At 52.8% G+C, this 26,075-nt stretch overlaps 8 protein-coding genes across 8 annotated transcripts; 6 read left to right on the plus strand and 2 right to left on the minus strand.

Moving 5' to 3' along the window:
• Positions 1–1,103: 1,103 nt before the first annotated feature.
• VTN31DRAFT_1151 (uncharacterized protein) lies at positions 1,104–4,399 on the plus strand (the record flags this gene model as incomplete). The annotated part of the gene is made up of 3 exons (XM_069401177.1): positions 1,104–1,147; positions 1,219–1,412; positions 1,467–4,399. The coding sequence occupies 3 exons, from the start codon at positions 1,104–1,106 to the stop codon at positions 4,397–4,399; spliced, it is 3,171 nt and encodes a 1,056-aa protein (XP_069264007.1).
• A 188-nt stretch (positions 4,400–4,587) lies between these two features.
• On the plus strand, positions 4,588–5,813 carry VTN31DRAFT_1152 (uncharacterized protein; the record flags this gene model as incomplete). The annotated part of the gene is made up of 7 exons (XM_069401178.1): positions 4,588–4,601; positions 4,659–4,748; positions 4,804–4,935; positions 4,989–5,033; positions 5,102–5,277; positions 5,346–5,434; positions 5,493–5,813. 7 exons carry the CDS (start codon positions 4,588–4,590, stop codon positions 5,811–5,813), a joined length of 867 nt encoding a protein of 288 aa, XP_069264008.1.
• Positions 5,814–5,866: 53 nt separating this feature from the next.
• VTN31DRAFT_1153 (uncharacterized protein) lies at positions 5,867–6,766 on the minus strand (the record flags this gene model as incomplete). Its single annotated transcript, XM_069401179.1, has 1 exon — positions 5,867–6,766. One exon carries the CDS (start codon positions 6,764–6,766, stop codon positions 5,867–5,869), a length of 900 nt encoding a protein of 299 aa, XP_069264009.1.
• A 1,835-nt stretch (positions 6,767–8,601) lies between these two features.
• VTN31DRAFT_1154 (uncharacterized protein) lies at positions 8,602–10,322 on the plus strand (the record flags this gene model as incomplete). The annotated part of the gene is made up of 4 exons (XM_069401180.1): positions 8,602–8,810; positions 8,883–9,948; positions 10,006–10,180; positions 10,237–10,322. The coding sequence occupies 4 exons, from the start codon at positions 8,602–8,604 to the stop codon at positions 10,320–10,322; spliced, it is 1,536 nt and encodes a 511-aa protein (XP_069264010.1).
• Positions 10,323–11,068: 746 nt separating this feature from the next.
• VTN31DRAFT_1155 (uncharacterized protein) lies at positions 11,069–13,757 on the plus strand (the record flags this gene model as incomplete). The annotated part of the gene is made up of 2 exons (XM_069401181.1): positions 11,069–11,863; positions 11,919–13,757. 2 exons carry the CDS (start codon positions 11,069–11,071, stop codon positions 13,755–13,757), a joined length of 2,634 nt encoding a protein of 877 aa, XP_069264011.1.
• Positions 13,758–14,109: 352 nt separating this feature from the next.
• Positions 14,110–15,285, minus strand: VTN31DRAFT_1156 (uncharacterized protein; the record flags this gene model as incomplete). The annotated part of the gene is made up of 1 exon (XM_069401182.1): positions 14,110–15,285. One exon carries the CDS (start codon positions 15,283–15,285, stop codon positions 14,110–14,112), a length of 1,176 nt encoding a protein of 391 aa, XP_069264012.1.
• Positions 15,286–16,560: 1,275 nt separating this feature from the next.
• VTN31DRAFT_1157 (uncharacterized protein) lies at positions 16,561–18,237 on the plus strand (the record flags this gene model as incomplete). The annotated part of the gene is made up of 1 exon (XM_069401183.1): positions 16,561–18,237. The coding sequence occupies one exon, from the start codon at positions 16,561–16,563 to the stop codon at positions 18,235–18,237; it is 1,677 nt and encodes a 558-aa protein (XP_069264013.1).
• Positions 18,238–19,972: 1,735 nt separating this feature from the next.
• Positions 19,973–23,060, plus strand: VTN31DRAFT_1158 (uncharacterized protein; the record flags this gene model as incomplete). Its single annotated transcript, XM_069401184.1, has 4 exons — positions 19,973–20,080; positions 20,140–20,477; positions 20,538–22,602; positions 22,662–23,060. 4 exons carry the CDS (start codon positions 19,973–19,975, stop codon positions 23,058–23,060), a joined length of 2,910 nt encoding a protein of 969 aa, XP_069264014.1.
• Positions 23,061–26,075: the final 3,015 nt, after the last annotated feature.

Consider the following 26,075-nt stretch of genomic DNA (forward strand, 5'->3'; position numbering starts at 1 on the left):
GTCGATGAAAGTCTGGAACACTGGCAAAAGGCCCAAACCGCAGGGAAGGGCCACCCGGCAACCGGCAATCGTACAGCTCCCGTAACTGAAGCGACCCCTATTCCTTCTGGAGGCCGCAGTTGTAGCATCTCTAGGATCATGTTCTTCAACTGTGTGAGAAGCTTCATTGTTGATTCTTCGCTTCGATCAATCCAACAGCGTCCGATCATGACCACTTTGATTCTTTCCATCACAATGTAAAGTATAATCTCTATGGGTGAAAGCGCATAGGACCTTCGGGACTGGAATGGACGTGTTCTCGGCAACAAAACGCATAGTCGCTTCCTCCGTCCGGTCTATGAGTTCCCCATACTTGACACAAATCCGATCTGCCAGCATTAAAACGCTTCCTTGATGAGCCGGAACTTCCGAGAACTGCAATCGCCAGAAGCGTCAAATGACGGTTAAGGGGCTGGCATTTATTGGGCCCGAGGGTTGGATGTCACAACTCTTCTCATTGAGCATGACTGAGAGCATATCAGCATGGGACTTTGCGACTCGAAGTCTTTCTCGTCTTGACATTGCCGGAGTGCTGTTCTGCCTCAGTCCGAGGAGCGGTACGGAGTAGGTAAACCTGGGAAATCCCGAAGCTCTTCGGGATCGAAGTCGCAACAAATGGCTCAGATGCACATTTCCTGAGATGACGGCATCACTCAATGATTACAGATCACCCATTGAAGTCAACGACGCAACGAACGGAATGATGGAGGGCGTCCACTGCTGTAAGCCAGTAGTTACTACAGTATGTATCCGTAATTGTGGCATGGTTATTAAGCTCACCGCAGGCCCGGCATCCGACCACAATCTCGGGACAGAGACCGGGTCATGTGACCGCATGCAAGAACCATCACGTGATGTAGATCCTCGCCGGCAAATTCAATGGCCACGCCGTTGCGGTAGAATGCTCTCCTCCATCGCCCACGCAAACTCGCGCTGACAGCCGCTGTCGGGGCTGCCGTCCGTCTCGCTCGTGGATGGACTACCATGTGGGGATGCATGAGCCGCTATTCTGGAATATCGAGGCCTATTCCACCGTGATTCCCCGAGTGAGGGTCCGAGGTGCCATGGCGCTGCTTCTAGCGGGCACCATTTTTTGGGCGCTGAGCTGGTGAGAAATCCCCGCCGCTGGGCGGTTTGCCGGTGTGGTCGCGACATTGCTGATCGGGTTTTCTGGTTTAGGCTCTTGTACCGCGCCTGGCAAGTGTTGCAGACCCCCAATGAGGTTCTTGTCGACAAGCTCGGGTTGGACATCCCACCGGCCCCCGAAGTGACGCTCGAAGAGATTTCGGCGCGAGAAATACGGATCGCATGGAAACAGCCCGAGTATTACTACTCAGTTCATAAGCATATCGTCCAGGTCAACGGTGCCAAAGGTGATAATATGTGGTCTGCGATTCCTGCGGAGACAGGAGCTTACGGAACTGCAGTCGGAGAGACAAAACGAACCGAGACCGCAGTCACCATCGGCGATTTGATTCCGGGGCACATCTACCATATTTGCGTTTTTGCTGTGAGCGCGGCCAACTTCCAAACCGCCAGCGCCGTCCTTCATGTCCGAACAAAGCCGCTACCTCTGTCGCAAACCCAACAAGATGCCTCCGTCGAAGGTCCGACCATCCAAGCCTACGTTCCCCGGCCCCCCGCCGCCGCGCTGGCCCCGCCCTCCGCGCCGATGATGGCTCGCGAACCCAGCGCGGGTCCTCCTCAGCACAAGCGATCGGGCCCGGGCCGGAAATCGTCGCCGGCCGCAGCCGCTCCGGATCCGTCACACTCACAGTCCGACGAACAACAACGGACAGCTTCGCGGGAAGATACTGGCGAGACATTGGAACAACTGGCGGAGCGATTGAAGTCGCTCCAACAGGAACACGAGAATGTGGACAGGCAGATCCAGGAGGAGGAGGAGGAACATATGGCGACCCTGAAGGAGCTCGAGAAGCAAAGGGACGAGTTGAAACAGCGGGTCAAGGAGAAGGATGAGGCAAGTGGGGATTTGAAGAAGCACGTCAACAAGCTAGAAAGTGTCAACCGGACGGTGCAGAGCGAGAAGACGAAACGCGAGCGGCTCTTGCAGCAAAAGGAAGCCGAGCGCCGCAAGCGCAGGGAGGATATCGCGCGCTGGAAGGAAGCCGTTGCGCAGATGAGCAAGGACATTGGGCGAGTAAGGGAGGAAAAGGCGCGGGTTGAGGAGGAAGCCGCCAAACAAGCGAGCGAACTTCGTAGCAAAATTTCTGCCGAGCAAGCCGAGATGAAAGGCATTGACGAGGAAATTCAAGAAAAGGGCGGGCGCATCAAGAAACTGGAGGACGAGAGGCAACGGCTGCAAGGCGGCGACAGTGAAGAGGGCAAGGAGCTAGACCGAATCGATACGGAGAAAGCTCGTCAGTGGGAGGCGCGGTTAAGCAGTCTGCATGCACAATATGCTGCCCTCGTCAACCTACACACGCAAGCCCAGCAACAGTACCAGGAGGCCCAGGAGCGCCTTCAGTGGCTGAACAGCCAACGCACCAATGGCACCGGGCCTTTTGCTGCACTGCAGCCCATCGAGCTGGATCTTTCATCCCAAGCTCCCATGATGCGCCGACCTCGCCATCGTGGCTCACTTACCAATAGCGTGCCGCCACCCATGGCGTTCCAGATGGACTCGTCGTTCTCCCATACGACCAATTACAATGGCACATCCGGCCATTCTCCTACCTTTGCTCCAGGTTCTACATTCTTCAACATCAACAACGGCATGACTTTCTCGGAGACTCCAGGCCCGTCGGAGCTCTTTCCCTCCGAGTCCGATGCGTCCTTCCCAATGAGCCCTCGAGCAGATACCTTGCTTCCGTCGGATCTTCTAGGAGATGAAGACCCGACGGACATCCCAGCGCCTGCCGTTGACACTCAGGTAACAAGCCCCGGGCCAACAACGGCTACGGTGGACAATCCACGTTCACCCTCCGTTTCCTCCGAAACCAAGTCTGCCTCGTTCTTCACTAGCCCACGAGGGAGCCTGCACGAAGTGGATCTCCCGCCGACCACTCAAGAGGAAGCTCCGAGAGAGGGGTCTTCTGGAGTACAAAGCGCATCGCGGCGGCTATCGGGGCTATTCGGCTTCAACCGCCAGCGCGGTAAGACCATGGTAGACATGCCACCGTTGCTGGGGTCCTTGAAGTCGGGGCAAAGCAGATCGTTCCCGCGCAATTTCGACGATCTCGAGGCAGCCAATGTGCGGCGCCGTCGGCTCGCTCAGGCGGCAAACTGGGCCAACCCCATGTCCTTCTTCCCGCGGAGCGGGGCGGGACAGATTACCGCTGATAGCTCGTCCGACCACATTTTGTCGAAGAAGAGCGCATTTGCGAACATCTTCTCCTCCAGCATGTTCACGTCCGGGAGCTCGGGGGATGACGCCAAGTCATCATCATCTGATGGAAATAAAGGGTACAATCAGTTCAGCCCGAGGCATGATCCGATCGATCCATCCTCGATCCTAGGAGCTGTTCGGAGAGAGTCATCGCCGCGTCCGTCATCGACGTTTTCATTTGACAACCAGCTCCCGCATCTGTCTACGGATCCCTTCGGGTGGTCAAGCAAGGATGGGCCGGGGCACCGCGGCTCGCTGGGGCTTGACTGGAATCAGCCCTGGTCATTGGCTCCTTCTCGTCGCCCATCCACGCCGTACGGGTCTTCGACGCATTTACCCCTTGGCATGGCGTCTGCGGAGCCAGATTTTCTTCAGGAACCATATGAGAAGCAACAGCGGCCGGTACAGGCGCCCATTGGCACTCGGCCTGCGTCGTCGCACCAGCTGGGGACGAAGCTCAATCCGGCGGCCCCTTCATTCAAGACGCTATTCGGCAAGAAGTCGGATAAGGCCAAGGACAAGGAGTCAAAGGACTCGAAAGAATCTAGCGGAGGGCCCAAGTCCGTAGATCTGGAGAGCAATCCGGATGACAGCTCGCCGCCATTGTCACGGAGGTCCAATAATTCTCGGTCCCTGTCCGTGGCCACAGAGTCTGGCGACTCGCTCGACCTAATCCCTTCGAACAGCCTGTCCGATAACTCCGGAACAAAGGAGTCGTTCATCCAAAAGCTCACGCGCAAGGGCAGTTCTAGCAAGTTCAACCTGTCCTGGAAGGATCGCGGTGGGATATTTGCGAAAAAGAATGAGTCGTTTTCCGGAGACATCGATGAGGATGCCAATGACGGAGAACCGGCTCTGGGCAAGAGTTTTGACAGTACCACCTCGACCGCGCCCCCGGCAGACAAGTCGAACGCGCGAAGCAGTCGTAACTTCTTTGGACTCAAGTCCAAGAAGGACAAGGCGGGCGAGGGGGTTGAAAAGGCCAGCGAGACGGGCGATGAGTCGCAGTAGTTTAGAAATCTAATGATTTATTCTGGCTGGAGTATTTCTATGTAGTGTTCGTCCTGTAGATATCATCATTCATGGGTGATAGAGAGAATATTACCAGAAATATGGAATTTGAAGTCTTGATTTTCTCTGATCTGGAATATATTTCGTCTCTCCTTTATCCATCATTTTTTTTCTCAACACCATCGCCAATGGCGAACTCCAAGTAAGCACATAAAAAGATCAAAACTCAAAACATAAGTAACTAAGCTCATGACTGCAGATTCGAATACGTGCGCGACTTTGAGCAACCAGACCACCTGCTCCCGCAATCATGGATCGTGGTGCGCATCGACGGCCGGGGGTTCCATAAGTGCGCATTCCCATCTACATCCTCTGAGCGACCATTAACATGAATAATGGAACAGATTCAGTGATAAATATGGCTTTGAAAAGCCAAATGACCGGAGGGCGCTGGATTTGATGAACGCCGCCGCCGTGGACGTCATGAAGGACCTCCCGGATCTGAACATTGCGTATGGCGTCAGTGATGAGTACAGGTAGATTTCTCGTCTACTTTATGCATCTAAAGCCGGCTAACAGGGAATTTCAGTTTCGTGTTTCATCCGAGTTGCCAGTTATTCGAGCGACGGAGCTCGTGGGTGATACCTTTCTTTGCCCCTCCCTCTTCCGGGACAAAAATGCTGACGATGGAGGGTGTCAAAGCAAACTTGTGTCCACGATCGTCTCTAGCTTCACGGCCTCGTATATTTTCCACTGGCCGGAATTCTTCCCTGAGAAGCCGCTGGAGCCGTCGCACTTGCCGACCTTTGATGGGAGAGCCGTTGTGTATCCCACCGCGGGGATTCTACGAGATTATCTGAGCTGGCGACAGGTGGACTGTCAGTTTTCTTACTGATTTTGATTTCAAGTCGCCCGCATCTGCCGCTGACATATCTATATACACCAGGCCATATCAATAATCTATACAACACGACATTTTGGAATCTTGTCCTCAAGGGAGGCATGAGCAACACCAAGGCTGAGAAGGCGCTGCAGGTATGAATTCACCCCTGGATGGAACCCGCCGGATGGTGATGCTCAAGCAGACGGACAGGGAACGGTATCCTCCGACAAGAACGAGATCCTCTTCAGCCGGTTCGGAATCAACTACAACAACGAGCCGGAGATTTTCAGAAAGGGCAGCGTCGTGTATCGGCAGTATGAGCTCGAAGACCCACAATCATCGACGACAACAGAAACCCCGGCTACTTCCCGCGGGACAGAGGAACTCTCCCGTACGCAGCAGGAGAAGCTACGAAAGTTACGCCGCAAAGCCAAGGTGGTCGTGGAGCATGTCGACATCATCAAGGATGATTTTTGGACAAGAAGGCCTTGGATCCTGTCCAATCGGCCGGGTAAATTGCCAGCAGCGTGATGTATAAAATGATGTCCTCTATGTAGGTTTCTATTATGTACATGAATCATGACTCATGACCCGCATTTCTGTTTCTTGCGATGTATGGTTTGATTCTGGGTATCCTTGTTTCCTCCGTCGTCTATGCCGGTAGTAGTTGTCGAGTGACTCGAGTCCGCCGGTGATGCTATCGATGTCGGTGTCGGGTATGCGTCCTGGGCCTTTTTCCGTTTTCGCTCTTTATCCTCGCGCTTCTTCTTCTTCTTCTTGTCCTTTTCTTTTGTCTTGGATTTTCGTTTCTCCTGAGTATCTTGGTCTCTCCGTTCTGAGCGTGTAAAAGTCGAACTCGGCTCAGGGTTTTCGTCATCTTGATTCTGATCAACAACCTCCGTTTCCTTGTGCTTCTTCTTCTTTTCCTCCTTCCTCCTCTTCCTTGATTCCTCGTCTTCAGATTTTCGCTTCTTTCGCTTCTTCGCGGAACCTTCCTCGTCCTCGGCGTCAGGACGCTTACTTTTCTTCCTTTTCTCCTCCCCGTCCTCCGCATCGCGTCTCTTCCTCTTCTTCTTCTTGCATTCGTCCTCCGAATCGTGTCGCCTCTTCTTCTTTTTTTCAATTTCCTCCTCCTCCTCCTTGTCAGACTGAGCAGATGCCCCAACCGTCCCAGGCAACACTTCCCCCCTCACAAAATACCGATAAAGTTCACTCATCCCTTGCCCACGTTCATCGTTCCCGCTTTTTCGTTCACCGCTGCCCACTCCCCTTAGCGCATTTTCGAACCCTTTCAACCACCACTGATTCGCGATCGGATCCTTGCTCGATCTCTGGCCGAGGCCCCTGCGGTCGTCGCGGCGCGTGATAAGGAGCGGTTTCGTTAGGCCCAAGCCTTTGTGTTTGCCGGGTTGTTTATTCAGGGGATTGCCGGGTCCGGTCCAGCCGTGACGGATGAGGTAGGCTTGGGCGTCTAGTCTTGACATCTTTTGCTTTCATGCGTCCCTGATTGCTTGCTTGTTCCTTGTGAGAGCGGCGCGAGTGACGGGTTTGGCCGACGGGTGTGGCGGTGGGAATTGGCGATTGTGGTGGTTGATCCGTGTGTTACTTTTAGAGGCGGTTATTGTCGAGGCGTCATTGTGTTTCGTAGCGTGTTTATATATTGTGTATGCTGCTGAATCTCCGGAGCATAGAACATGGGTTGATACCAGGCTCCTCAACACACAACTTGTCGCGCAGAAAAAGTTTACCAGCAGGAGCTAATACCTAACAAGTTTGAAAATTTCAAGTCATACCATAAAATACATTAATTTACCATCAAATTGAGATATAAATACGAGATAAGATAGACTTGAAGTATTCAATCTTGCCAAACTCCTACCTGATTTGACCAAGCGTAGTAACCCTTTGACCACTTGACGACAATAATGAGGAGTGACATTATTCTCGTTATTGCGATACTTACTGGAGGGATGGATTGTATCGCCATAACGGGGTTTGACTATGTACATTCTACACCAGCATCCTGGCAAAAGATCGCTGGAGAAATGTTTTTCCAGCTTCCGACCCCGCTTCTTGTAACCACACTCTCCGTCAAGTCGTGCAGTTTGATTGGCTGGAGTTGATGTTCCTGGTGCCTGACCGCCGTCTGCGAATCTGGTCGAGAGACGAAAGGAAGATGTGCTCGTCGTGGGAGGGAAGCATGTTGAAATCAGCCATGTGACATTATGGTAACATGCACTACTGTACTGCCAGGCCTCGGCATTTCTTTGAGAATGCACTGGCAGCCGAAATGGGGCACGTTGTCGGTTTCTTGTCGAGCATACTATGCTGGAGGTTCTTTTGGTCTTGATGACCTGGCTTTGGACTGCGAAACTCTGTGATTCTGACGTTATTTACTAGTGTACTCCGTACAGAGCACTCCGCTGTCAATGGAATATAGATTCGAAGCTAAGTCACCCGGTGTTGAGCAACCTCATCTCCAACCTTGCTGGGCTGCCCGCTAATACCAGTACTCGTGGTTGGTACTGGTACTTGGATGGATAGACCTGCACCATCCCCCGCTCGACTGATTCGATAATACAATACTACCGACTAATTCTTCGGTCACGGAGCATTCGGAATAGCCGGTTCGGATTGCTTTGGGCTAGGAAAATGGCAGATGTAACTGACGGCCGTACTACCTACTAGTTTAAAAAGTACTGTGACATCCTCTGTCTGCCGTCTCTCCCCGCGTGACCGCATGTTGACCAGCTGAAAATTTCCATACTCTTTAAGGGAATTGACAGAGCAGATCATCACGATAGATGCAACTAAACACAGATTCTCCGCCGGTGTTAGCCCTAAAAGTCGGCCTAGTGATGAACCTTGGGCTGAATTACTCGATCTGGGAAAACCACAACAAGACGTGATTCGCCAATTAGATCTACTACAATCAGTCCAGCACCTCCATTTGCGATTTCAATTGTTCTTTCTCCGCGAACAACGGAGCAACCCAACGGGATTCCGACTCTTTTGATTAGCGGTTCAGATCTGCAGGAGCCCACCTATGGCATTGTCGGAGACGGTGTCCTGGTATTCAGGCCTCGAATAGTGCCGTGGGGGGCTCCTTGATGCGACGTTCTCTGGAATGTTTCCTCGAGCATTGTTACCATCTCCATTCGTTTCGCTCTTCGGTGCCCTCATTCCCTGACCCGTCCGGGGTATAGATGCCGGTTGTGTCCGCTCGTTCGGTTACTCGTCCGCCGTTCGCTTCATCAGTGCTATCTCCTTGTCGATCATTCTTACAACTGACAGTGATCGGTGAATTTCGCTGGAAACAATGCGCGTTTCGTCCATCTCGATCGCCGCTGTGGTTCTCGCTGCCGCAGGGCAGTCGGCATCATTGCCAAAGAGAGCCTCTGAGGAATCGTCCCACCGCCGTGCCGAGGAGATCAAGGAAGTCTTTCAGATTGCCTGGGACGGGTACTACAAGCATGCCTTTCCGCATGACCAGCTTCATCCTGTGGACAATGGCTATGATGATAGTCTGTATGTGAAAACCTCGCCCTTCCACTCTGAGTGTTGTGGTGGCGGTTTGACTCACGCAGCATGGTTGCACAGGGGTGGCTGGGGTGCCTCAGCCGTAGACGCCCTCTCGACGGCAGTCATCATGGGCAAGGAAAAAATTGTCCATCAGATCCTGGACTATATCCCCACCATTGACTTTTCGCACTCTGTCGCCGAGGATGTCAGCCTCTTCGAGACAACGATCCGCTTCCTCGGCGGCCTGTTGTCCGGCTACGACTTGCTGACCGGTCCGGGAGCGCACTTTGTCAAGGGCCGCAAGGACAAGGAAAAGGTGGAGGCCATTCTGGAGCAGGCGAAGAATCTCGCCGACGCGTTGAAGTACGCGTTCGACACGGAAAGCGGCATTCCGCACAACATTCTCAAGCTTAACAGCACTGGGACTGACGGTGCCACGACCAACGGTCTTGCTACGACCGGTACGCTGGTGCTGGAGTGGACGCATCTATCGGATCTCACGGGCGATGACGAGTATGCGCGCCTCGCCCAGAGAACCGAGTCGCATCTGCTCGATCCGAAGCCCGAATGGGCCGAGCCGTTTCCGGGGTTGGTCGGCTCGAATATCGACATCAAGACGGGCGAATTCGTGGATGCCCTTGTCCACTGGAATGGAGGCGATGATTCGTTCTACGAGTATCTGATCAAGATGTGGGTGTATGATCCGAAACGCTTCGCGCGGTACAAGGATCGATGGATCAAAGCGGCCGAGTCTACCATGAAGCATCTCACATCGTATCCAGAAGGACATCAGGATCTCTATTTTGTGGACATCTACAATGGAACTGACCGTACCCGGCAGCATGACAGCCAACATCTGACTGGTTTTATTGGCGGGAACTACCTGCTGGGCGGTTCCGTCCTTGGTCGTCAGGACCTGATCGACTACGGTCTGAAGTTGGTCGACTCGTGGCATCATACCTACGCGAGCACCGCGACTAAAATTGGTCCGGAGACATTCAGCTGGGACTCGGAGTCTGTCCCGGAAGATCAGAAGGCGTTCTTCCAAAAGTACGGATTCTGGCTCAAGAATCCGGTCTATATCCTGCGGCCAGAGGTCGTGGAGAGCTACTACTATGCGTACCGTGTCACAGGCAACAAGAAGGTACCGCGCCTCCTTCCCTTCGTCTCCCAGGGACTTTTAACTGACAGGATCTTGCAGTACCGCGATTGGGCCTGGGACGCGTTCCGTCAAATCAAGGATATCACCCGAGTGGGAAGCGGATACTCGGCCATCAACGATGTCAATGACCCGAAGGGTGGTGGTTTCAGAAACTCCCAGGAGAGCTTCTTCTTCGCGGAGGTATTGAAGTACCTGTATCTGATCAACGTTGACGGTAAGTGAGAATGATTGCGTGCTGGATTTGGGATTGTCAACTGACTGATTGTGTAGATGGGGAGTGGCAGATTGATCGTCATGGAAGGAACAAGTATGTGTATAACACGGAGGCGCATCCGTTCAAGGTCCATCGAACGTAATTGGTGAAACGAGCAGAGTGTGCATAGGGATCACCTTGAGTACTAGTACTCTTCGAAAACATTCGTTAATCATGGAGCGATTGCCCGAGTCATTGCCGTAGTAGGATTGAATGAAGGTCCAGGCCGTTGTTGAACCCTGAACCGTTCCTGTAGAGTGAGAGCCCAAAACCAAGCAGCGCAGTCTCTGGAGTGTCGCGACACACAAATTGTGAACACAGCCGATGCTTTGACTCGGAAAAGTTCAATGGCCGCATTAAAGGACTGGGAAACTGACTGTTTGTCGGTGCAGTGCAAACAAGAAGATTGTATCAGACTGAATCGCCATCGCTTTGGCTCCTAGGACAATCCCAGTCTGCTGTGCTACAGGAACTGCGGAGTACTGATTTGAGCCTGAAACTTGAGGTGTCAAGATTTCCTCAATGAGCAAATTCACACCCTGCCTAAAACGGCATAGCGTGGACTGGCGTCTCGACGCGTGCGCGGCGATAACAGTCCGCAAACAAAGGTATTCATTCCCAGAGGAACACTCCTGCCTGGCACCTCGATTCCACAGCCAATGCCAGCAAGTTTGATAGGCGTGTACGAGTGTTTTCAGTTGTTTCTCGCTTTGATCATATCGTCATGTTTTGTCCTCGGCTCCCCTAAATCCAACCACTCGATCGAAACGGCGAATCTCCCGCGCGTCATCCGGAGACGAAACGGACATCTCGACTCTTTTCAATGCGTGCAGATGAACATTTGACGCGATGTATCTGCCACGCCGTCTTATAGCGCACCTCTACCTGCAATTACTCCGCTCTCACCACCCGCTTTCGCCGCCTGTCCTGATCCTCGTCGCACTTGAACCCGATGCGCTCTGCGCCTGTCGAATCCTGACCACCCTGCTGAAACGGGACTACATTCCACATAAGATTCAGCCTGTGTCCGGATATGGCGACCTGGCACGCGCCGGACGGGAATTGGTGCGTCCAATGCGCACCTCCGAGGGCGGCAGCGGCGGAGTCGTGGTGTGTCTCGGCGTTGGCGGCCTCGTCGACCTCGGTGAGATGCTGTGCTTGACGAGCACGTCGGAGGATGGGGAGGAGGTGGTGGATGATATGGGTGGCGTGGAAGTGTGGGTGATCGACTCACGCAGACCCTGGAATCTGGTCAATGTGTTCGATGGCCAGCCGGAGCGCCAGGCGCTCGAGGAGGTCGATGGGAATGCGATTAGCATGCGTCGGAAACTGCGCGGCGTGGATCGAGGCTGCATCACGCAGGCTTACACGTCCGGCAAGGGCGGGATTATTGTCTTTGATGACGGGGATATCGAGGAGGAAATGACCAAGGAGCGTGAGGCATATTTCGCATTGATGGAGATGCCCCAAATTGACGACGAGGATGCCGATGATGGTCTCAGTGATGGGTCAGACAGCGAAGATGATGGCGCTCCGGGCTCGGATAGCAGGAAACGCAAGCATTGGTCGAGTCGGGATGAAGGTGATGAGGACGAGAGCGACTTTGACGCGCCACCACGACAACGGCGGCGGAGCGACTCGATGGTCAGTTCTAGGTGTTTCATGAGATGACAGAATTTATAACTGATATGCGGTTTAGAGCTCACCGGTCCTCTCCTCGCCCAGCAATACGCGACGCGTGATAGGGCATAATTCCTCAGATTCTTCGAGGTCACCGTCGCCAGAGCCAGATAGTACACCCCCCACCATACAAAGGCAGCCGTCTCCACGAGCTCTACGAAGACGGCTACTACGACTGAAGCGGAAGCATGAACGCGTTTTACAAGAGTACTATTCCATGGGCACGGCTTATTCCGAGCCTATCTCCTCAATGCTCTATTCCCTCGCCTCGGAGTTAGGTCGCGAGGATAATGACCTCCTCTGGCTGGCCATTGTTGGCACCTCCAGCATGGAGGTCTCCGGTCGGACCATGTCCGGAGTTGGCATCTCTCACTCATCAGAGGCCGGAGGCTCAGCTGGCTGGGGTGGAGCCCGTGGCGAGCGTATTCGACAAGTCTTGCGCGACGAAGTGCATCGGCTCAACCCGCCAGATCCGTCCGAGACCTACCGTGACGGCCCGGGTGGGAGCTCCGATGTGATCCCGACAACCGGGCGTTCCCCCACCGACACGTCCATCAGATTGTCGCCGGAGCCCAGGTTTCTTCTCGTGAGACATTGGTCGTTGTACGAGAGCATGCTGCATAGTCCGTACCTTGCGTCTCGATTGCATGTCTGGACGGAGAATGGGCGGAAACGGCTGCACAAGCTGCTGGCCAAGATGGGAATCAGCCTGACACAATGCCACCAGACATACACGCATATGGACATGGAACTAAAGCGGGTCTTGCGGTCTCGCTTGTTGAAATACGCGCCAATGTACGGTCTGGACGGATTGGTCCCTCCCGTCGCGCCGGGCCATAGCGCGAACCGAGAAGGCTGGGGGTTTGTGCGATGCTGGGGATGGAAGGCATGTTTATCAGCCACAGATGTTGCCGTTATCCTGGGAGCGATTCTGGAAGTTGGGCCTAGCTCGATATCGTCCTGGGATGCCGACACGACGTACCGTCCTCGCACGGCCAATGGAACAAACCACTCCGAGCTATCTGAGTCGGACCCTGCCAACCTCCATCCGCGGTTCTGGAGTGCATATGACGCGCTTTCCCCGACAGGCTCTGAGTCGCCGACATTACTGCTCGAGGCGCTCCCCCTGGCGCAGCACTTGCATCGAGCGATCCTCCGCACGGGGACGACGCTTCTGTCCAAGTACCAGATTCGTCACCTCCGAGCATTCCGCATTGCGGTGATCAAAGATGGGCCTGACGTGAAGCTCTTCACCAATCCGGGGGCGTTGACGAAACTGGCTCTGTGGGTTGCGGAAGCCATCCAGGTACAAGAGCGGGATCGCACCGAGGGCGTTAAGATTGGCAAGAAGCGCGCCGTGGGAACGCCACTGGTTTTAGCGGGCCTGGACGAGGACCGAGGCGTGTACGTGGTTGTCGGCACTGGCGGCGGCGGCGGCGTTATCGACTTCGCTGCACTCGCAAAGAAGCGAGAAGAGCGGCAGAAGAAGAAAGAAGCCAAGGAGAAGAAACGCAAGGAGCGCGAGGAGCGCCGAGCCAAACGAGCCACGGAGCGATCAGACTCGGACGAGGAAGGCGAAGAAGAAGAAGAAGAGGAGGAGGAGGAATTGACCGAGTCCACAACCTCCGACCTCGACGACTCCGATGACTCGGAGACGGACGATGACGTGGACGCGTCCCCGGCGTCCCTCAGCAAGAATCTCGTCCGCAACCGTTTCGGGATCGCGTTCCAGGAGGTCGTCCAGGAGACCAACGCACGGGTGCGGATCGATAGCTTCGAGCACTGCGTTGTTGAGGTGCAGAAGGAGGATCTCGGCGCGTTTCTCGAGGCGTTGAGCTTCCGGAGCGTGGTTGGCTGATACATGGCTCTCTACTTCCGGATTGATGTTGCTGCCATTTTGATACAATGTGTGTTTTTCTTTTTCTGATATATCGTTCTCATTCATTTGTGGCATGACTGATGACTTCCCTTGCGATCGTTGTCTTTGTGTTTTGTTTGTTTTTGGATTGGATCATTTGGCATCGTTATGTTGTTTGCATTGTGGTTACTTTGCTGTCTGTTTCCGTTGATGGTCCGGTGAGCGCATGAAGGGATCTAGGCAGTACAGTAGTTCTGTTCAGGAATGAATAGATATCTCTAAACCAATGACGCCATGACCAACTATGTACATGAAATGATAATAGTTACACATTTGAAAAAAGCAACCTAGGTTATGCTTTCCCGAGTACTGATCCGGCGACCCATAACCCTGCGCCGGCACCCAGGACAGTCAAACCCAAGAGTCGCTTGGTCCACCCGTCTTCATCAGCCATTCTCCTAGCTCCGAGCATGGATTTCTTGCTCGTTGGCTGTGAGACAGGCTCCCTGACTGAAGCACCAACGACGGTGTCGTTCAGAGCCGAGTCAGCAGGCCGCTGCTGCTTCCACTTTTCGATCAACTGCGCAATTGCCTCGATGTCTTCCTTGAGTGATCCCGGCCCCGTTGAGTTCTGATTTTCAACCTCGACCTTTTGCGTGTTACCGAAAAAGTCGACGACGGTGCGGAGACGGCCCTCCTGCTCGCCGCCCGGGAACAGATCCCATCGAATGCCCGGGCTGGAGTGGATCTTGGACTCGTCGTATGAGTCAAACAGATCGCCGAGGGTAGCCTTGGAGCTAGCATTCTTGACGTGATTCTCCAGGAACTCGAGCACGTAGTATGTCCAGCGATCGATGACGGCGACGCCGACGTCGGTGTCTGCATGGTGCGAGTACGACGACTGGTCGAGCTCGCTGGACCCCGTTGCGATGATATTCGGCGAGTAGAAGTGCGTATACATGGTGTTCGCCTGGCAGGTGTCGATCATGAAGAGCAACTCATGATACCGCTTCTTCTCCCACATCTGCCCAAACGCGTCCGCCAGGTCCCACGCGCCAATCTCCTCCGCATCCTGGAACTTGAGGAACTGGTCGCCGCCGTGGCCCGTCATGTACACGAGCACGTTGCTGCCGGCGTCCGTGTTGAGCCGCTTACTGCGCGGCACGTCCTCGTCCAGCCGGTCCGTCAGCAGCCGGATGAAATTCTCCACTGTCACCTCGTACCCGCGGTAGTCGACCTCGATGTTCTCGCCGTACAGGTCCACGGCGCGATCAGCGTTGCTGTAGACCGTCCCCGGGAAGGCATTGCGCGGATTGCATGCCATGTCGTCAGGAAGCATCAGGATGATCTGCGAGTCTGGGATCCCGAGGCGCTTGACCGTTCGGTACAGGGAGAGCACGTTCGCCATGTGTCGGTAGTTGAACCAGAATCGGGACGTCGACACGAGCACCGCCCAGTTGGACGTGTGCTCGCCATGCGCCCATGTCGCCCATAGTGTTAGGAGGGCGAGGAGGTGGAAGAGCAGCATCTTGGGCGTGATTATGCTGCTCGATGGAGTGAGTGCTTGACTGCGGAGTGCTTCTTGGTGATGAATGGCCAAGTGGCCATATTACAAAGCATTCCAATGTTGAGCTTGGCAGACTTGGCAGTTGGCTTGTGCCTGAGCCGGCCGCCATGTGGAGGTTGCTGCCTTGTTGCCTTACGAGTAAACGTAACTACTAACTAATATCCAAATCCAGACTAGCGTGATTCAGGATTGATGACCGGTTGATACTTGTGAAGTATTGAACTTGTTTTCCCAGATCTCTCCCTTTCAAGTTCAGGGCAAGGCTCGGCCACCGTTGCACCTTACAGGCTTTTTCAAGTAGCAACTATTAATTAACGCACTTCTTGATATTCTCCACAACTCCAAGATCAGAATTCTCAAAGCGCCAGAACTACATCAACTCATCATTGAGAATAGTACCCCATACTCTACTCAGTTCTCCAAGTTCACTCATACCTCCTTCACTAATATCATCTGGTTTCGCAATGAGAACTGCACATCGACTACCAACTCCAGAACTCCCGGTCTACATGTCTCGATGGCTTCTCTGTCGAGAAAAGAGCTCAAGGTCATCGAAGACCATCCCTTAAACCATTCATTGGACACCCTCATAGAAGCACTTCGAGAGGCAGACCAAGCTCATTCTTTGGCCGATTCTGCCCAGGGCGCGGAGGACAGATCCAGGCACCTTGGTAACCTGCTAACGAATCTTCTATTCGCTTTGTCGAACTCACAAGTCGCATTAAGCCTCCATTCAAGAATCAACGGTCGTGATTTAATGTCCGAACTTCTCGATATCTGCAAACGTGTCCGCAAGAACGATTTCAGCTACGATGACTACCGGCCGCTCGTGAAACTTGTCGTTCAAAAGGCAGTTGATGTCGAGATATGGAGCTCGGTGCTGGATCTCACTGCCGAGATCTCTCGAGTAACTCCGCCACCGACAAGTGCACATCCGGTGGTGGAAAACACGCCGATCAGAAGGACCTCACAGTCCCAGCAAGGTAGTAGCGAACAGACGCGGAAGAAGACAGATTCTATTTATTTTTTCAAGAGATTCGGGACTGCACTTATCGAAATGTGGAAGGATTTTCTGAAAAGTATTTCGAAGGGAAGAGATGGACGGATCGTGCACAAGAGGTTTATCGATCCGTGAAGGACCAGCATGTTGACGGTGGTTGGGTTGGGCTCAGCAAGTCACCGTCCCAAGACGAGGTGCTTGCCTGGTTGTTTCGACTTCAAGACAACATTCTCTCGATGGAACAACGGCGGTATTACACGATCGAGCTCCCGCGAGATCTCATCGGTGGTGAAGCAGCGCGGCAGATTGACGTGATTCTCAAACGAAAGAACAGAAGTCCCTCGGACACCAAACATAACTGGAGAGACATAGAGGTGATTGGCGAACTCAAGGCATCGGAGCATAGCGTGAAGTGCCCGCTGGTACAGCTCGCCCGGTATGCACGGGATGTATTTGCCTATCAACCCACCCGTCGCTATCTTCACGGATTCACCATCAGCGGCTCGACAATGACGGTATGGATTTTTGACCGTTCAGGATGCTACAGCCCAGCTACATTCGACATCCACAAGGAGCCCGAACTATTCATTCGGGTGATTGCCGGGTACACCATGATGAATGAAGAAGAGCTTGGTCTGGACACGTTTATGAGGATAGACCGCGATCGTCACTTTATACGCGTAGAACACGAAGAGGATGAGGTGGAACTACAGCTGGAACCGACCCCCCTTACTCGTCAACGGGCGATCGTTTGCCGCGGCACCGCCTGCTACCTGGCTAAGTTTTCGGATTCAGATGAATGGAGTCATGTGGCTAAATTCTCCTGGACATCGGGCCAACGAAAGTCGGAAGCGGATTTTCTGGAGCGGGCCAATCAGCGAGGAGTTGAAGGCATCTCCAAACTAGTTGGATATCGCACAATCACCAGCATTAGCGAAATGCGCTCGGGACTGACATTCGCGGAGCCTTATACTTTCCGTAGTGCTCCCAGCAACCCGCTGTCGCCTGTGTCACAGCCCCAAGGTTCCGGCCTGTCCAGTGACCGGTCCCGGCCACTCAGCAGCCTCGATAGTTTAACCTTCGCAGGCAGTTCTGAACGTTTGAGGAAACGCAAGTCTGGTGGCGTCGGCTCGAAATCTAAGCGAAGCAGGTCCAATCGGCAGCGTTCGGGCCAGTGGCATAGTGAAGTAACGTACGACGTGGAATCAGAGCGAGGAACCAGTCTGTATGAAACCAATGACGGCTCATACGATAACCGCATCTTTCGCTGTCTCGTCATATTCCCCGCTGGCCGGCCGATTCATCAATATCAGTCGCTCCTAGAACTGTTGGAAGCGCTCCGGGATGCAATCAAGGCGCATCAATCTCTCTATTCCAAGGGAAAAATTCTTCACCGCGATATCTCTGAAAACAATATTATTATTACGGATCGCCACAAGACCGGCCACTCGGGAATGCTGATCGACCTGGACCTTGCCAAGGAGCTCGGCAGCGCGCCGAGTGGCGCTCGCTGTCGCACCGGAACCTTGGAGTTCATGGCCATCGAGGTGCTGGTTAATCGTGATCACAGCTACCGACACGATCTAGAGTCCTTTCTGTACGTGCTCCTCTGGCAGTGCGGTCGTCGTGGCTGGGAATTCGTGAATCGGGTCAATGAACGGCCGCGAAAGCCGGAGAGCGTGTTCACGGAGTGGTATTGTGGGCCATTCCAAAGAATTGCACGTAGCAAACGCGGCCAAATGGACCTCAAAGGGTTCGATGATGTCCTGTTCGAATTTCCACGGGAATTCGAGCGTGTCAAGCCTCTGCAGGAAATTCCTGTCGATCCTTTTCCATCTAAAAGATGGTGCGATATTCACTGGGACGCCAAAGGACCCCAACATTTTGTATGGGCCGATTCTCGAGGCTTTTAATGAGGTGATTAACGAGCTGAAGGAAGAAGCATGATGTCTGTGATACCCCCGGCATAGGTAATGGGAGTACCTGCTTCATTCTGCTATTTTGCAAGCCCACACACTCTACATCCAGTTTTCTTTGAATGAGTTGCGTCAAAATGCACGTGGACCCGATTCCAATAAGTTTCCTTTTTTTTTTTTTTTTTTTTTTTTCCGTCTCGAATCACTCAGGTTTTTCGTAACTATTCTTTGCGCCTTGTGAAAAGTCGAAGACTCGTACCAGCCCGGGTTTAGACAATTGACGTAAGGGGCCTCTACACAGTATGGACGGATGCAGAGAACTGGTACCTGTTTATTGGACAACGGGCCAAGCAACGCTGGAAATCGTTGTCGAAAGTGGTGATGTGATACCTATGTTTCGGACTCTTGAATTCCAACAGAGACCTCGTAGGGTTGTCCCTTGCTCTGTCAAGACCCGGTACCACTGTTTTCTTTGCCCAGTGTGATCTCGTGAATGACTGTCCAGAGCTACATGGGCATTTAAGTCCAATCGCCTTTGGAGTACGCTTTGGTCACAGCAACTCTCGATTTGGTGAGGTCTACCTTAGGTGGTGCAGTCAGTACCTATGAAGTAGGTAGTACTCATTGGAAACCGTTGAAATCTGCATTGAGCCACCGGGTTTCTGTTGAGATTGAATCTTGCAGCTTCCCGCATGAATCAGCAGCTCAAAGATATGCGTATACCGACATACATTGGACACTTGGGCATTGATAACATAGACTTCCTATACTGGCACTTCCAAGTACTATTCAAGTTCTGTAAGAACCTTCGCAATGTAATAAGTACATACCTAAACCCTAAAGCAAGTGCCTGGCTGATACCTAGCGTCCTGATCCAGACCCAGAACTCCATGATCCCAGAGCTTTAAAGCATCGAAACGATGTCTCTTTTGTCCAAGTAATTAAGCCTCACACAACAGAATGTTGGGTGACAAAAGAATGCAAACCGACACAAAGCCGGATCTGAACGAGAGAGAGCCATGGCAGCCTCAGGCAGCAGCGCTGTCAACCTGCCCTTGGAGAGTCCTGATTTGTGGACTAAGCTCAGTCTCTTAGCCCCAGCTCCGCTTCATCTCGCTGCATGGCTGCAGGAGCGTTTTGAATCCTGATCAAAAGTACAAGAATGACTGTCTGCCTCACTTTTGATCGACTCCAGAATTGTTCCAACTCTTTGATATCAGCTGATATGATAGTTGCCTACGAATTTGCCATGTTTCGTGCTCCTTAGGTATAAAAAGATCCGTCCATCTTGCCAGCATGGATTGATTGCACTGCAGATCAAGTATTGCACTCCATCTGACGCTTGCCTCACGCTGTCTTCCAATCACACGGGTGCATGTCTGCTGGCATTTTTCGTTGCTTTTTTTTTCGTTTTTTTGTTCTTCTATCTTTGTGTAGTATTTTGATCAACAATCACCTTTCCCAATCACACTCTACTATTCTCCTCCATTTTTGCGTGTGAGAGCCCTTCAGGTTGATATTCCATCTCTTTGAATCTTGGCCCGCTCCTTCCTCAACTCCTCTTTATCGCTATTATTTTCAGTTCCTGCCTCTTTTGTCGCTTCTTTGATTTGAGAGCCCGCGCCTTCCCAAGTGCTGCCCCCAGACTACATATCATCCCTTCGCTTCATTGCAGATTCTACCCTTCTCCCACTCTCAACCACTGTAGAACCGGCCGCCTGAATCTCTCGCCATGCCCCCGCCGGGCGCCGGTGAGGTCTTAGCGTCGGTGTCCACAACGCCCGCCGGCCCAAATTTGACTGATTTACCTCTCGAAACAATGAAGACTATCCTATCGTTTGTGAGTAGGAGCGGGATCCCTTGCCCACAACCCCCCCGACTAATCGCCGGGTTGAACAGCTTGGCCCGGCTGATTTGGTCAATGTCGCTCGGACGTCTCGTGAGTTCCATGCAATCGCTGCATCGGTGCTCTACAGGACGGTGCGCCATGTCTTTCTGGACGACAGAAGAGTATGCGATCAGCCACCGGTCGATTTCTTGGCCGGCATCCTGGAGGCCCTGGCCTCCGCCGACTACAACTACGCCCAGTACATGAAGACTTTCATACTGGATGCGGAGAACAATTATAGCTCGGATCAGGCGCAGCAGGAGTTGAAATATGAACATTCTGCGGGGAAGTTTCTGAACACGCTGATTCTAGCCGTTCTGAAACGGACGGCGGTTCTGGAGTCGTTCAAGTAAGAGATTGTGATTACAGTAACCGCCCACGCGAGAGAGAGCTGACTTGGACACACAAGATGGAATGTCCGAGTCGAAATCTCCCAATCCGTTCTCCAGTATTTGAGCAAGTTACGGACACTGCAGCATCTACATGTGCGGCTTCAGCCGGGTCCGTCCCTTCATTCAGCGTCCATCATCAGACTCCTCGATAATCAACCTACGGAGTCGTCGGGCGGCACCAGCCACGGGAACCTCACTGGAGGCCATATCTTTCACGGACAGGCACTGTTTCCTCCACAGAATCCTCCAGGACTTCCGTACTATCCGTCTCATGGTAATTACTCCCAATCACGAAGAACAGACATGAATCCTAAGCCAGTACAACGGCTTGCAACTCACAGGCCAACACTGGAGCCCAGGAATTTTTCTCTTTTTTCCGGTCTGAAAAGCCTGGCCGTGCTGGATGTTGAATCGTACGAATACCTCCCCGAGATTGCTTCGTGTATCGGATCCTCCTCCAGCACGATCAAGTCATTGGCACTGTCGTTGTCGGAGGGGCTGGCCGCCAAGGCTCGCAAGCGCTCCTGGACAGAACCATCCACAAATGCAAACGTTGCGGACGACGTAAATGACGACTTCATGAATCCAAGTCAACAAGCACCGCCACCCGGCTCTGATGAGCTTGGATCGTCGGAGGCCGGAACTTCCAGCCAAAATGAACTCCGCAAGGAACGCGCTTTGCAGGAGAAAATCCTGGCACAGGTCTTGGGTGTTTCCAGTGACAACCCCGAGGATCTTGAGTTTGACCGTGAGTTTGATCGGGCCATGATGGCGGCCTACGGGGAGCTCCAGGCTGCGTCGAAGGTCTGGCTTTGTAAAGATGATGATCGCAACTTTGTGGCGAAAGTGAGATCGATTGTTGACGATCTATTGTCTATGAAAAGCTCCAAACGCTCACGCGCGAGCAAGCCAGCCCGTGCGTTGGAGAAGTTGGAAAAAGCTTCAGCCAAGTACCTGGAGGCGCAGGAGGTCAAGGAATCCTTGCAGGCTGCTTCGGAGAGCAGCAAAGCGCAGAGCTCTCCCGCTAACGCTTCCAGATCACAGGATTCCTCCAACGCGAGTGGAGATAACATGAACGGCTCGCGAGATGCCAAATATTATAACTACCTGGTCAAGCTTTGCGAGGATGGGAGCCACCCGCCCGCATTTCCGTTCGACTGGAGGGACGGAGCAAATGGACCTCCTGACACAAAAAGCAAAACAGAAGCCTTCACCGCTTCGACTGCTCAGAGCGAGGGGGTGTCACAGCCGGAGACGTCGGTTGCGAGCGGGACAGCACATAGTGGCATTGGATCTGCGGTTGTGACCAACTCTGCATCCAGCAGTACCGTTCAGCCCTGGGAACGGGATGATCTCTCTGATATGGTTGATATCGAGCACCCCGATGTGAACTCGGGAAGCGATGAAGGCGGAGAGTCTTCAGATGAAACGGACGAAGAGGGCGAGTCCTCGAAAGATGTCACCGCGACCGGCACGGAGAAGCTGTCGACGGAGGATAAAGGAAAGCAACCGGTCAGAAATGAGTCCAGCAACAGTCAGGACGATGTGACTGAAGAGAGGGCACCGAGTTCGCACGCCCAGGAGCAGTACTTGCGCACGACCCGTGGATTGCGCTTGGACAGTCTGTCCGTATATTTAATTCCCGTACGCCCTCTTGTTCTTGCCAAGGGTGTTGACCTTTCGGCTTTGAAGCATCTTTCCCTATTGAATGTCGGCGCGCAGGGACCGTTTTGGGCAATGCTGTCCAGCGCAAACCACCCCCTAAATCTCACGTCCATCCACACCGACAACGTAACCCCCGAGTTCCTACAGGCTCTCGGCAGGTTCAATGGCTTGACTGAATTGTTTTTGTTCGAACGAAGTTACAAGTCAAAACCGCCGATACTGACACCACAGACCAGCGTCCGCATTGAACACATCCGTCGAGCGGTCCTGAAGGTGCATGGGCATACCCTTCGCAGATTGGTCGTTCGTAACGAGGATGACACAGGATGGATGTTTGATCGCAAGAGCGTCCTGGCTCTTGTTAGGTACGGGAGCCAACTGGAGGAGTTGATGATAGGCTTGAACTCCGATAGCCTGGTGAGCACTGGAACGTGGAAGGGCTGACTACCGGTTCGTTTGCTGACAATGCGGACTAGCATTTCTTGATGCTCCAGTTCACAGGTCTCAAGTCGCTGCGTGCGCTTCAGGTCCTCTTCCACGGCAACACCAAGATCAAAGATGTTGTCCGACAGATCCGCTATGGCATTGCTGACACGGTTAGCCACTGCCCCGATCTTCGCGTGGAATACGTTGGCGTGTGCGTTGCCCTGGAGTCTGTCGATAGCGATGAGGTCACCCAGGTCCGAGTCGGTAGCAGGCTGGACACCCGGAAGAGCTCAGCTTCGACCTGGAATCTGGGAGAGATGGATGCCGATGACAGCGATGACGAAGCGGACTGGGAATCATGTTCACGGATTGTCCGGCGAGATCTGAAGACGAGCGAGATCGAAGGAGTCAAGATGTGGCGCCGGGAAGTGTGGGCGATGAAGCTGTGACGGGTCTCTTATACAATACTCTTGAGATGTCATTGGGTCTAGATCTGGTGTGTAGTCTGATGGTTTCAGGGAATGGTAAGGCTACATGGATGGGCGAAGATAAGTGGTGGAATGTAGGAGATCATCCATTGAATGATCCATTGCTGATCAGATCATTCATGACTACTGCATGGCCGCATCGAGTAAACCATCGTGACAATAGTAGCCTATCACTTTGTCGGTGGCCTAGGATCTCCTTAAACATGCTACGGCTGTCGTTCTTGAGAGCTAGCTCCGAGGGCGAAGTCCATATCGGTCTTGATGTAGTTAAGTTACAAACACGAATACTCCAGGGCATGGCACAGACCACGTTGAAGGAAGATGCCCGTGGACATCGGGATGCGCCATGGATCTGGATCCTGTCGAAGAGCGCCTTACACGCCTTCCTCCTAACCCTAAGAGAGTAGTACTTATCGATGTTTAGACTGTGCTTCTTTTGATAATTCGACTGAAGTTCTACCCTACATATAATTACAGGGAGTTCTTTTTTGGTAAACAAGTACTCGTAGTAGCTACTCTACCTTTCCCTAATCCATCACGTGCGAACCTGCCATGCCCTAAACTAAGTGTTGAGATCTTCCGTTGCTTACTGCCACCGCATTGACTGAAATCTCTCCCTTAGCAATAGTATATAATAGCACGGTATAAAAAAGAGCATTGACGTCGAAGTCCTACGAACGATTATCGGGAGGTTAAGATGCCTTTGGAATGCATCGAGAAAATAGTACTAACTAGTTAACTCTATGGTGGAAATATCAGAGTCCAACCGTTCCGTTAGTTAGGCTAATGAGTTTTGAGGTTTTGGCACCACACACGCTAAGCCGATGGATGGGATGCAGACTGACTCGCACAACTTGAGCGACTCGTATAAGTACATGTAGTGGCGAACCGAAAAAGTCGGCCGAGACCATTACCTACAGGGTTAGTATGAGGAGTACATATGTACGGAGTAGCCTACATACACTACTAGGTTAGTGAGGTTTTGGTCATAGTATTATCGGACATCTTGAAACCACCTCTGTACAAAGTCTTCACAGGAAGGAGAAGAATTCCAGAGGTCAGATTGATCAGTTTCGAATTTCTAGCCACCTTCTGGCTCTGACTTTCGGAGGCTTTAGGAGCAAGAGAAGCGCATTTGTTTCCATACTAACTGAGAGGTTAGGTAGTACTTAGACAACTAACGTGAGCATCTCCTCCGAGTCATCCTGTCGAAGATGCGCGAATCCTACAGTGGTTAACTAATCGAAGGATGCCAGTTTCCACAACCCTCGCCACCACGATCGTACCTCCAAGAGCATTAACTCCTAACGGTAGTACCTATGATCTGCCAACAGTCCTCGATGGGATCGCCGAAACGGATTCGTTGCGGCATGACCACTCCGTGAGTAGTAGGAAGTACTGACGAGTGGTTCTTTGATTCAGGACACCAGGGGAGATGCTCGTCTCCGCGCTGGTGTTGGAAGCGCAGGTCTGTGTTCTTAGGTGTGCCAATGGGAAGACCAATTGAAGTTGTCATCATGACCCGCCTGACAACTGAAGTGGTTAGTATCAATGGCAGCTATCGATGGGATCAACTTCCCCCCTCCCCCCTTCCCCCCCGTATTGCACGCCAAGGCCAAGCTGTAGTGTTACCGGCAAAGCAAAGAGTTAAAATGGCCAAATAGAACAAGAACATATATAAAGCTTGGCTCCGCAAATCCCGTTCAACTTGCATAGACTCTGATGATGAACGCGGCGCGTAGTGTCGGGATGGGTGTGGCTTGCCCTATGTAGGTAGGTACATATGCCCAGACGATGATGGAGACGGCGGCGTCCGCACATCATGGGGGTCGTGGGGTCAGAAAAAAAGCAAGCGATTGGAACGAGACTTCAGCCCTACCGGGAGTCCTGATGAGCCGAAAGCGCCTCCGGCTACAGGAGCCTCGTCCTGATCAGATCAACGGCCGTCGGTAGGAGCCATCGCGAGCCGATATTCGAGCCTCAGCCGCACTGGACAATGCGGAACAAAGCTGCGGGATACCGCGGGATTGTCAATCATCATCAAATCATTTCAATGGAGAAAGATGAACTGGCATTCGTCATTGGCTTACGACTGACGGAGAGTGGCGCTGCCTGCCCACTGCGGCGCCATGCCCCGCTGAACGTTGCGGGCGTAACTTGGTGCGGTGAAGCTTGCGATTTTGAACGACTTCCCAGAAGTTGGCTCGTTATCTCACCTTTTCGTCTAGGAGGTAAGCTTCAATCATGTCTCCCGTTTCCTTGGCAAAGTGGCTTCCATTGGGATATCTGGATCATAGGAATCCCCTGAATAGTGTCAACTGTCAAAGTTCAGCTACTTAGAGTGTCGATGTGTGGTCCTCGGACCGGAACCTAGGAAACAGGTGACAAGGTGGCGAGACTTGAACTCGCAGGTCTTCAATGATGGTGCTAGCGCGCTGATCATTAGAGGTCAGTCAATCAATTCGGGTGCTGGCATTGATTCAGATGATTGGCATCCGTGTCGTCTTATCACGACACCTGTTGATTATCGATGATGCGGAGAGGGAGGCGTGGGATAGGGCTTGACGTGGCATGTTAGCTTTGCCGGGGTCAAGTAAACTGACAACGCGAATCGTCAAACCAGTCGTCAATGGGGAAGAACCATGAAATTTTGGTACACAATGTACCTCCTCCGGACCAATTCGAAAGTGGGAACCACCGCCGAGACCAATCCATATCTTCCAGTGTCCCATGTTTAGGTCGAATTTGGTCTGCCCTAACCATTGAAAAGGGGCAGTTAACAGGTAACATCAATGTTGGCGCCGCAGGAGATGAAGAACGGCCATTGTGACCCCTAACACATCAGTTGAAGCATGTCATCTGCTCGCCCGCCAGATACCAACAACTGTACGAGTAAGATGGCCACCAATTCACCGTGCCGCGACTGTGTCGACTTGATTTAAGGCGCGGGAGCTTCATCCCTGCATGGCTACCACG

The sequence above is a fragment of the Thermomyces dupontii genome (assembly GCF_041956625.1).
Source record: "Thermomyces dupontii strain NRRL 2155 unplaced genomic scaffold VTN31scaffold_1, whole genome shotgun sequence".
Taxonomy (NCBI): domain Eukaryota; kingdom Fungi; phylum Ascomycota; class Eurotiomycetes; order Eurotiales; family Trichocomaceae; genus Thermomyces; species Thermomyces dupontii.